General features: G+C 44.9%; 1 protein-coding gene across 1 annotated transcript in view; it reads left to right on the plus strand.

The window, feature by feature from the left end:
• The window catches only part of CFAP251 (cilia and flagella associated protein 251), a 74478-nt gene that overhangs the window by 28809 nt on the left and 33309 nt on the right, over nt 1–12360 (plus strand). The window contains exons 11-17 of the mRNA XM_045163098.1: nt 292–342; nt 3096–3310; nt 5948–6142; nt 7263–7513; nt 8067–8218; nt 9346–9519; nt 10933–11117. Coding sequence (XP_045019033.1) covers nt 292–342; nt 3096–3310; nt 5948–6142; nt 7263–7513; nt 8067–8218; nt 9346–9519; nt 10933–11117 — 1223 coding nt within the window. The remainder of the gene's footprint in view (nt 1–291; nt 343–3095; nt 3311–5947; nt 6143–7262; nt 7514–8066; nt 8219–9345; nt 9520–10932; nt 11118–12360) is intronic.

The raw sequence follows: 12360 nt of genomic DNA on the forward strand, positions 1-12360 counted from the left end.
GATTTACAGTGATAACTCATTACTTCAGGTATTAATGATAGCTTAAAACCTTATAAATGCAGAAGTCAGATCTGCATTAACAACCACTTAAAATCACAGTCATTTGTGGCATTATTTATTTTCTTTCAGCATGTTTTCAGATGTTCCTGGAGACAGCAGGTTCTCCTCCCTGTAGAAATTGAAAAGCTCTGACCCGTTTCGATGCATTTGTTTTGATTTTGCTGTTATGTTGCTTTTCTTTTGGAAATGTCTTTTTTTAAAGTAGTGATTTTTTTTTTCTGTGCTTATCAGTATCCAGAGGGAGGCATACTTGTTCACAGTGCCCCACTTTTAACAGATAAAGTGAGTATGCCTGTTCTGCTTTTATATGCCTGACTTTGTAGGAATTTAAGCATGTGTGTGTCAGCCTAGTCACTTTGGGGTGCTCTGTGTGTGTCCTCATATTGGGAAATAATTTGAAATTTTTACTTAGGTCCTTTACCATACTGAATGGTCAATTTAAAATAATGGAAGGGTTTTTCAAAATAATATAGAATACAAATAAATGGCAAAGAGGTACGTGTATACGTATGGCTTAGTCCCTTAGCTATTCACCTGAAACGGCCACAGTATTGTTAACTGACTATACCCCAATACAAAATTAAAAGTTTGAAAAAATTATAAATTTATCCTGCAATATTGAAAATAAATGGCAAAGGAAATTTACTACCACAAGCAAATACCCAAGAAAGTGGTGGCTTTTATAATGTATGTGTGCCTGTGACAAAGGATGAAAGTTAATTTGGGGTGATGTAAGTAAAGACTTCCCTGGAGGCTCAGATGGTAAAAGCATCTGCTTACAATGCGGGAGACCCGGGTTCGGTCCCTGTGTTGGGAAGATCCCCTGGAGAAGGAAATGGCAACTCACTCCAGTACTCTTGCCTGGAAAATCCCATGGACAGAGGAGCCTGGTAGGCTACAGTCCATGGGGTCGCAAACAGTTGGACACGACTGAGTGACTTCACTAGTCACTAAGTAAAGTCATTGGACATGAGTGGATCCTTAAGCTGCTTAGTTTTCAGAACAATTAAAAAATGATATGGAGGGACTTTCCTGGTGGTCCAGTGGTTAAGAATCCACCTTCCAATGCAGGGGATGTGGGTTCGTTCCCTGGTCATGGAATTAAGATCCCACATGCCTTGGAGCAACAGAGCCCACGCACCAAAACTGAAGTGAGCCCATGTGCCATAACTAGAGAAGCCAGCGAGCCGCAACGTAAGATCCTGTGTGCCACAACTAAGACCCAGCACAGCCAAAAATAAATTTTAAAAACAGATATTGGGAGTTTAGCTGTTTAAGGTCCAGTAGGAGGGTGGTGAGCCAGGTGTTAGCAGAAACATTTTATCCGGCCGGCTTTCTTTGAGCGACTGCACCGGGGGTGGACCTTGAGTCCCGTTTCCTGCATCAGTTTCTGTTTCTGATACTCGTGTAACCTGCTCTCAATGTGCACCTTATGATGGTTTTTCTGTTTCCTTTCTTCTTTTTTGATTCAGTCTATAAAACTTTACTTTTCAAGCAAGCATGCAGGAAGAAAAAATAAAGAGAGAGAGACAGTGGACACAAGGCAAGAAGATGATTCTGTCTGCAAACTCAGCTTTTTATAACTTGAAGTATCAAAAACTAAATACAGTCGATTCTCATTATTTGCCATAGTTATGTTCTGTAAGGTCTCTGCAGACCTGAATTAGTGGATGCTGAATCGTTGCTCCTAGGAGAGTTGTAAGAACAGGTTCCTGCCAGCTTAGAGTCACTACCATACTTTCATCGACTGACAGATCCATGACCTTGTTTTATGTATATTTCTGTTTAAAGACACCGTATTTAATTTATAACGTTAGTTCCTTAACATTAGACTCAAGGTTGAGAGCACCAGGTAGAGCTCATGCCTGAATGAGGCTTATCTAACACAGGTGAATTCTCTGGAAGGCATGTCACAGCTTTCTCGTGCTCCAAGAGCACCATATGGTATTTTAATACCATGTTCAGGAGCCAATTTAAATACCAAAATCACCAATAAAAAGTACCGGCCCCCCAAAAAAGAGCAAATATCATGGCAGTAAAGACCAGGCTAAGGACACTTGCTTCCTGAGAGCTGAAACCAGACAGAGAATTGCCTTGCTTGACCTCAGCTGGGAATGTCGAGTTTTTTGCCACTCAGCATACGCACACATCTGCAAATGATTGTGAGGTGCCACGAGGATTGCTTTGGAGGTTACACATACATTTCAGTATGTAGGTAAATTCACGAAAATGGAATCCACAAAGAATGAAAATCGGCTGCAGTTTGAAATGATAAAAACGCCTCGTGTTGAACAGGGCTGCTTTTAGACAGAATGTGCTGTTTGTGCTTGACCCGCTGTACTTCTACTGACCTCACAGAGGTCCACCCTAGGATTTTCTCTGCCTAAGTAGAGAGCCAGACAGCCGGCTTGCTGTATCATAAGACAGATCACTGACTTCCTTCGTGTATTCATTCAGTAAACATTCACCAAGGGTTCGCTCGCTGCTCTGCGTTCTTTCTATACTTCATCTCTAGGACACTGTCAGAGAAAGATGGCCTGGTGCCCTATCCTACGTAGCATACATTTAGTAAGGAATCTTAGGGGCATTTCTGTGTAAAGCACTTACTTTCCACTGGTGGGAAGATGATTTATGATCAGAAGAAGACTGGGAGAATTGTTTTATGATTTTTTACAGCTGGAGCATGCTTTTGTTCATGACAGACATTAGTTTCCTTATCAGTCTCTGAAAACTCTGAAAGAGAAGTTGTGCAGGTATAAACAATGATTAACCACTCTTTCTTTTGCTTTAAGCAAACCATTTAAGCCCGTACGTAGCCCTTCACTTGCTCTTAGCAAACCCTCAGAGGTTCAGAACTGCCTGGATCATGGCAATCCTCAGGGAAGTGTTTTTTAAGTGATTTTTTTAACTTTATTTTTTTCCTACTATATTTAAGTGAAACATTATAAAACGTTGTGCTGATAAATGTTTTGTTTTATATTTACCATCAACGGTAACTTGTACATATAACATGTAACCTGTCTTTTGAAATACAGACATTCAACAAGCTCGTGGGAAAATTTAGCCAGTCTGTCTTTCATTTGAATTTAACCCAAATACTGTCCGCGACGATGGAAGGGAAGCTGGTTGTCTGGGACATTTACCGCCCACCGCCATCTGCCTCCTCCTCCATGGGCTTTCCCCATATCAAACCTTGCAAACTGGTTCATTTGCAGAAGGAGGGTATCACTGTGCTCACTACAGTTGACAGGTAATTAGTGAATGAAAAAGTAGCTGTAGATGATTATAAACTTATCTAAAAACCCTCTTGGAGGTAGATACATATTTTGTATATGCAAAGATTGTTTCTGGGGAGAACCAATTTAACTGGGAACACTGGCTGCCTCTGAGGAAAAGAACTGAGAACCAAGATTAAGGACAGAGGTGGATTGATTTACTTCTTTTTATAGTCTCATTTGTACTAATTGGGTTGCTTTTATTAAAAAAAAAAAAATTGCATGGGCATGCATTACTTTTAAATCCAGCCCTTTGGGTTTGGTGAAACAAAAAGTAACTGTTTTGTTTTTTTCTTCTGCTCTAATTAGACTTATTTCACACCCTAAATTTTACATTCTTTCAGTGGAAGAAAATGGCATAAAGAGCCATTTTTTTTTCTGATGACAAAATAACATTTGCCAATCATGAAAAGATGAAATACAACAAAACTTTATAGAGTTCCTTAACTCTTTGATTTTGAGGGGCTGTGGGGATCCACAACTGATCCCAGCCTTATGCCTTAGCCTCAGACATAAAGGGGTTCACATGCCAAATACATTCCTTCCTTGCTGAGTGATTTGGGACAACGGACTTAAATGTGCCAAACCTCCATTCTTCCATCTGTAAAGTGGGCACCGTAACACTGTCCCTCTCTGAGTGATTTTGTGAGGATGGCTTGCTGGATCTTAGTTTCCTGGCCAGGGACTGAACCCGTGTCTCCTGCGGTGGAAGCACTGAGTCCTAACCACTGGGCTACAAGGGAACGTCCCAAGGATTGTAAAACTCTTAGCATGCTCTCTGGCACAGGGGAGCTCTAGGTACAACAGCCCTTGTCAGGGTGCTAGGGAAGTTCCCCAAAGTGCTGGAGACAGTTGCCTCATGACAAGGACCCTGCCCACGTAGTGGGAGTCACTGTGCCCTCTGCTCTCCAAAGGCCCGTTGCTCTCCTTCTCCTTTCTTTAATTTAGGGTCTATATTAAAGGTCTTCCCCTTTCTTTAATAACAGTGAGGCCCTGGCGTGGCTTGCAAAGAGAAATGCAGATCGTCATCTTCACCCAGTTGGTGGGAAAAGATAGCAGTAGAATCACACTTGATGAAGCAGTCAGCTTTAATCATTGAGGGATAAGACCCAGGGAAGACCATGCCTGGGTTCCCCTCTCTCCATGTTAAGTAAAACACAGCCAGGGGACTTCCCCTGCAGTCCAGTGGTTGACTCTGCACTTCCAAGGGAGAGAACGAGGGTTCGGTCCCTGGTTGGGGAAGTAAGATCCTGCATGCTGAGTGGTGCGGCCAAAACAACAACAAAACAAACAAACAAAAAACCCCAGCCAGGACCAGGGAGCCCTTGCAGGAAAAAGTCATAAGAAACACAGGAGAAAAAAAAAAAAATTCTCTTTGTTTTGCTGTTTCTGTCCAGCAGAGGGCAGTGAATGCTGTTCTAGCCAATTACTCTGCCCACTTGCTTTGCTTATTCATCAGAAACCTCATTTAATCGCTTTTCATATATAAATATATATATATATATACATATATATATGAGAAAATTCATCCCCCACCTCCCCCCGTGATTAGAATTATGTCATAGGCTTAAAAAAAAAACAAGCTCATTGGGATGGCTCTGAGGAAATAAAAACCATTCTGTCACGCAGCACTGCCTTTGGCTGTGATGACTGGACCAGGTTTTACGATCCCTCTCACAGCAGTTGTCTCCCTGTGTCCCGTTGCCAGCCTGTGTGACTTCAGAGGGACGGTAGCCGGACTCTTGTCATCTGTAGTCTGTGGCGGAGAATGGAAATCACTGCCCACTGCCCTTGCACAGGACTGACCTTGGAGGGCAAGGCAGAGGAAAGCAGAGAGCATGGACTTTGTGTTCCATACACTTGGACCCCTGCATAGTCTAGCCATGTGGCCCTGAAAAGGTTGCCAGGTTTAAGTGTGTCCCAGGACTTCCCTGGTGGTCCAGTGGCTAAGACTCTGATCTTCCAATGCTGGGGGGTATGGGTTCAATCCCTGGTCAGGAAACTAGATCCCACATTGCACAATGAAGATCACAACTCAAGATCCCTTATGCTGCAACTAAGACCTGATGCAGAAAATAAATTATATATATATATATATGTCCCAAATACTGCATGAGGCAATTGCATTTGGGAGCATACACTATTTGGGACATACTTATCCTAGAAATTTACTCATGGTTCATCTGAAATTCAAATTTAACTGAGTATCCTGCATTTTTACTTGCTAAATCTGGCAATCCCAGGCCTTAAACCTTAGTTTCCCAAACGTGAACTGGGAATGACAGTAAAATCAGCCACATGGGGCCATATTCAGTGCAAGTTTTTAACAACGCCTGGAGTCCAGAGGCTGGCATATGTGTTCAATAGATGATACTCAGTATCATTATTTAACCTACAATGCAGGAGACCTGGCTTCGATCCCTGGGTTGGGAAGATCCCCTGGAGAAGGAAATGGCAACCCACTCCAGTATTCTTGCCTGGGAAATCCCATGGACAGAGGAGCCTGGCGGGCTACAGTCCATGGGGTCACAAAGAGTTGGACACATCTTAGCGACTAAACCACCACCACCACCACCATCATTTAACAAACTGACTTTATCCTCTGTTTTCAGCTATATTGTCACAGGCGACATTCGGGGCAACATCAAGTTCTATGATCACACCCTCTCCATTGTGAACTGGTACAGCCACTTCAAACTCAGCTCCATAAGATCCCTGTCCTTTTCAAAGACCCCAGCAGCCCCTCCAGCCGAAAATACAAACTATCCTCCAGACTGCACTCTAAAAAGTGACGATTTTGTTGTAAGGTGAGTTGTTAACTGTTGTTGTTGTTCAGTCGCTGAGTGTCCGAGTCTTTGCGACCCCATGGACCACAGGCAGCATGCCAGGCTTCCCTGTCCTTCACTATCTTTTGGAGCTTGCTCAAACTCATGTCCAGTGAGTTGGTGATGCCATCCAACCATCTCATCCTGTGTCGTCCCCTTCTCCTCCTGCCTTCAGTCTTTTCTGGCATCAGGCTCTTTTCCATTGAGTCGGCTCTTCACATCAGGTGGCCAAAGTATTGGAGCTTCAGCTTCAGTATCAGTTTTTCCAATGAATATTCAGAGTTATTTCCTTTACGATTAACTGGTTTGATCTCCTTGGGACTCTCAAGAGTCTTCTCCAGCACACAGCTCGAAAGCATCATTTCTTCAGCGCTCAGTTGAAGTCATTCATGAACCTCATCATTGGAACAGTCAGAAAGCTGTGTCTTTTAGTTTGTGTGCCGTGGTATCTTCTTCTTGTTCCTGGGATGTGAAATACAGGGAATCTGGCCTTTCTAGTTAGGCCTTTCCCTGGGTCAGAGATGGATCTCCTTGGCTGATTACGATCACTGTTTAATCTTTTTTTTCTAAGTGAAACATCATTCTCCTATTAACAATGTTTAGTGATAGGAAGCTGGAAATGGCTCCGATCCCAGTGACCTCTGGAGTCCTTCATTATAGGTTGGTCTCCTTTCTCTGAGCTGAGTTTGTCCTAGCTCTATGGTTAAAGGGATTTCATAGTGAATAGCCATAACATTTCAAGACAGAATTATCTGTGAGCATGCTTAATTACCCTTGCCGTATTTGCAGGCACATCTGTATGTGTGCATCCAGCACCATATTTGCATACACAAATGAATATTTGCATGTGCAGATTAGCTAATTGTACAACTGACTGTCCATCTGCATACTTAATGACTCAATTTACATGTAGAAATGTGGGCTTTTTCACTTGCAAATGGAGGCTGTTGGGTTTTGGTGGCGTATTTTTGGAGATGCTGGGTTAATAATGTCACTAAATTATAGACGACAGAGGCGTTTCGTGTGCAATTAGAAGCAGAATTGCTGGCGTGCCCTGTTCCCTGCAAGTGCTGATACGGGTTGGTCTCTCCTTGGCAAACAGGAATTTTATCATCGGAACATCAGACGCGTCAGCGTACCACCTGACGGTAGATGGGACTAAACTTGAGAAGTTATTTGTCGAGCCCAGGGATGCCATTTGTGCTATCTCCTGCCACCCATACCAGCCCCTCATCGCCATCGGAAGTTTTTGCGGGATGATCAAAGTGTGGGATTATGAACAGAAAAAATACCTCTTCAGCAGGGTCTTTGAGAAGGGGCTTGGAGTTCAGAGTCTGACCTACAACCCTGAAGGTATTTTCATCTTATCCACCTGTCTTAGGTTCTAAACCACAAGCAGACTCAAATGGCTCTGCCTTCGGCTGTGGCAGCTCCAGGAGGGTGACCTTGACCCACTCCCCGCACCAGGCCAGATGGGATGCCTGGTCCCCCTGGATGCTGCAGAACTCTGCACCGCCTGGTCTCATCCCATGGTGCCATGTTTTCCAGCTTACTTCTTCCTCTCAGGACCTTGTCTGTCCTGTTTGTTGCTGTCTCCTTGGCACCTAGGACAAGGCTCGGCTCAGAGTTGATATTTCTTGAGTCAATGTAGTCCTTTTCTTTCCTTTTTTTTTTTTTAATGTATTTATTTATTTAGCTGTGTGGTTCTTAGTTTCGGCATGCCGAATCTTTAGTTGCGGCATGTGAACTCTTAGCTGCAAGTGCTGATACGGATTGGTATCTAGTTCCCTAACCAGAGACTGAACCCAGGCCCCCTGCAATGGGAACTCAGTCGTAGCCCCTGGGCCACCAGGAAAGTACCAGTGAAAGCCTTTTTCAACCCTTGTTCTCCGACTTGTGATTTCAGGAGCTCTGCTGGGAGCTGGCTTCACAGAGGGGACAGTTTACATTCTTGATGCAATGTCCTTAGAAAGTGCAATCTCAGAGCCTTTCAGATATTCCAGAAGCAGCGTGACTCACATCAGTTTCTCCCATGACTCCCAGTACATGGCGACTGCTGTGAGTACCGTCACTGAGTGTGGTCCAGTGGATCCGCAACCTCCTTTAAAGCCAAAAGAGGGAGGAGTTGGGACGTGCAGGGGGGTGGGGTGGGGGGTTGGGGAGCAGGGGCTCCAGGGTATGGGTTTCTTTGGGAGGCAGGCGATGAAATGCTCTAAAACCGTGATGATGGATGCACAACTCTGTGAATAAACTAAAGTCCATTGAATTGTACATTTCTGGGGGGTGAATTGTGTGTGGTGTGAATTATATCTCAGTAAAGCTGTTATAAAAAGAGAAAGGGATGGGGGAAATGGGGCAGTTGGTGGGTGGGGGCACTTCTGCCTGAAAACAAGACAGGGGCCTCAGAACTCCCCAACTCCAGACTCTGCCACTCCGACAGCTCATGTTGGTTTGTGAGTTTTTTGGAACCCTCTCTCTGCATCCTGGCTTTCATCTTTCCCTTTGATTTCTGATGAGATGACATTCTCATTTATCTCAAGGCAAAGTCTGCCGCCGAGCATTTTGGATTCTGTTCCTTCCCTCTGTGAATAGGGCTCTTAATCTCAGTAAAGATTTTTTTCGGGACCCCCGACCTCTCCCTTCCCCCCACTTCTCCTGGGAGAGGGGGTGAGGATGTGGGGAAGTAGCTGCTGACATCCTTGACTCCAACTCGCTTCCCATCAGCACAGCGACTCAGGTGTCCCGTGTCCCTTCAGGCTGTTCTCGTCTGCTCTCTGTTGAGCTCTCAGCCATCATGTATGTATTTTTTAATCATACCTTTTAAAATTTTGTGTAGCTGGATAAAGAGAAGGGATGACAAAGGCAGAAAGGATAAGGATTTCAGTTTCCAACAGAGAATGACACGGGGACCAGCAAGGAGAGTAAGACCATAATGTTAGACAAATACCATCTCTGCCCACCCCACCATCTCCCTCCCCGCCCCACTGCCTCCCACTACCTACTTTGAACTCTGATTTTTCTCATCTGCAAAAATGGGTATTATTTTACCACTTGTTCCAATAGACAGAGGTTTTCTTTTTGGATAAAATACTCTAAAAGCAAAGTTAGTATGAAAAAACACAGTGATAACTCTTAACTTACAAAATCGAAAATGGAGTAACTTCGACTCTTTCCCTCATACTCAGGATGTAAGTTTCACTGTGGCTGTTTATGTGGTGAGAGTCAAACATAGACGAAGGGTCTGGGAATACTTGGCAAGGCTGCGCTCTCACCGCAAGAGCATTCGAAGTATCCTGTTCGGGGTTCATCTGGACAGCAACGAGCCCCGACTGCTGAGCCTCGGCAGAGACAGACTCCTGGTGAGCGCCTTTGCTTTCCTTTGCCTGGTCCTCAGGACCGTGTCTCATTCTTGTTCTTTCCCAGGAGTCTGGCATAGAACCAGTGTGTGTGTGTGTTGGAGAAGACGAATATATGGGGACTTCCCTGCTGGTCCAGTGGCTAAGACTCCACGTTCCCAATGCCCAGGTTCTATCCATGGTCTGGGAACTGGATCTCACATGCCGCAACTCAGAGTTCGAGTTGGCAGGTGAAGATCTCGTATTCTGCAACTAAGACCCGGCACAGCCAAATGAATAAATTAAAAAAATAAATGTCTTTTAAAAAAGAAAGTGAATGTATGACGAAATAGCAAAAACCATCCTGAGTTGGCACTTGGCTTTCATGCCGCTCTGGCACTGCACAGGGACTCGTGTCCTGAGTGAGGAGGGCCTGGGAAATGGCATGCTGGTGGAGCGGAGGTGGGCCTCCCCACAGCATGGACAGCTCAGCCACCCTTGCCTCTCAGTGGACATTAGGAAGCCAACACTCACAGTTCCCGGGTCTCGGGGTCAGGCCCAGGCTGTTACCTCCATGTGACAACCCAGAGAGGATCGAGAAGGAAAGGCAGTGACAGTGGCAGATGTGATATTACACGATTGAGCCCAAAGGATGCAAAATCAATTGATTTATCTGTGTATCCGTCTTAACTTCCTTTCTTTCGTCCCCTTACTTCCTTTATTCTATCCATTCTTTTTTTAAAAATATATTTATTTATTTGACTGTGCCAGGCCTTAGTTGCAGCACATGAGATCTTCAGTCTTCACTGTGGCATGTGGGATCTAGTCCCACAACCAGAGATGAAAGCTGGGCCCCCTGCATTAGGACTTCAGAGTCTTAGCCAGAGGACCACCAGCGAAGTCTGTCCATTCTTCCATCCACCCATCATCTATCCATCCTTCCTTCCTTCCATCCATCCCGGTCTGTCCACCAAAACCTACCTATGGGTGAAATTCAGCAGGCTGCTAATGTATGACTTTCAAGAGCTGAGATCTAGCTATGAATTAGTTCCTACTCACAGAAAGTTCCCAAGATAATGCTAACTGAAGCAGGACAACAAAGTCATAAGAGTTCAGGTTCTGGAGTTAGTTGGACCTAGATTTGAATTCTCACTCGACCACTCCTTGGCTGTGTGACCTTGGGAAAACCACAGAATCTCTCTGAACATCTGTTTTCTCATCTGCAAAATGGGCATAGGAGGACTGCACCGCTGGGGAGCTGTATTACATGGCATCAGCTTGCTCATAACAGATACTCCATATTGGTAGTTTGTTAGGTGTGGAAGTGCAGGCAGTTCTCCTCTTAAAAGGCCTGATACTGTCTCCCCCGAGAAAAGGATTGTTGACTGACTTCATTCACCTCAGTCCTCATGTGTGTTCATCTGGGCTTCCCTGTAGATTGAGTATAACCTACTCAAGAGCTACAAAGACCACCTGGCAGTCCTGGACATTCACCGAACCGACCAGGGCAGCTATCCCACCTGTATGGTCTGGTACCCGCCACTCACCAAGGAGCTCTTCCTGCTCATTTGCAACAGTGGCTACAAAGTGAAGCTTTTTAATTCTACCACAAAAATGTGCAGGTAAGCCAGGGAGCTTCCCGCAAAATGGTGCATAAATCAATTTCTCAGTCCCCAGGTTATTTCAAGTCCCACCTTAAGGACCTGCAAACAGCTTGCCTACCATTACAACCCTTCTTACTTTGCAAAGTAGGAAACTGAGGCACAGATAAGGTTAGTTGTCCTTGCCCAAGTTCACATGGTTAGAAAGTGCCACAGGCAGGGACTTCACTGGCAGTCCAGTGGTTAAGAATCCACCTTCCAATGCAGGGGTGCGGGTTCAATCCCTGTTCGGGGGACTAAGATCCTACATCTGTGGGGCAACTAAGCCCGTGCACCGCAACTACTGAGCCCAACGCTCTAGAGCCTGTGTGCTGTGGCTAGAGAAGCCCACGTACCACAGCGAGCAGTCCCTGTGCAGCAATGAAGAGCCAGTGTAGCCAAAAATAATTTTAATAAGTAAATAATAAACTGCATTGGTAACATCTAAAAAAAATTTAAAAAGGAAGTGCCAGAGGCAGGATTCAAACCCAGAAATGTTGTTTCTGAGCCCAGCACTTCACAGGGATAAGGTACTCAGACCTTGGAGATGGAGATTCAGCAAAGGCACCAGACCCCGTGGCCCCAGAAAAGCTGCTCATATGCAATGGAATCTCCTATTCTCTCCTGGAAAAAAGCGGTTTCACCTGAATACTACCAGCTGTTTGATTTTTCTTTTTCTTGGCTCTTAAAGAAGTTATAAGTTCAACTTGATAGCATTCTTTCTTCTCTCAAGCCCACTATATGGACTATAGCCCACCCTATGGACTATAGCCCTCCAGACTCCTCTGTCCAAGGGATTTTCCAGGCAAGAATACTGGAATGGATTGCCATTTCCTCCTCCAGGGGATCTTCCCGATCCAGGGATTTCCTGCATTGGCAAGTGGGTTCTCTACCACTAGCGCTACCTGGGAAGCCCCCTTTGTTCTCTCAGTAAGTGTTTACTGAGCCCCCTACCTGAGCCAGGTGCTGTTCTAGGTGCTGAAGATGGAATGAAGACAAAACAATGTTGTTGTCACCATGAGATTTGCATTTTATTGGGGGAAGTGGCGTTCAAGTTAGAGGTTGGGCTGGAGATCCATATTTGAGGTCAGCACACTTGGTGGTTTAAAGCATGAGACAAGAGACGGTTCAGGAGGGGAAAGGTGGATAGAGAAGAGATTAAAGGACCAAGCCCAGGGTATCCAAAGCTTAGCATCTTAGAGCAGTGGTGCCTCCATCCCGAAAT

Source organism: Bubalus bubalis, chromosome 17, assembly GCF_019923935.1.
Source record: "Bubalus bubalis isolate 160015118507 breed Murrah chromosome 17, NDDB_SH_1, whole genome shotgun sequence".
Classification (NCBI taxonomy): Eukaryota; Metazoa; Chordata; class Mammalia; order Artiodactyla; family Bovidae; genus Bubalus; species Bubalus bubalis.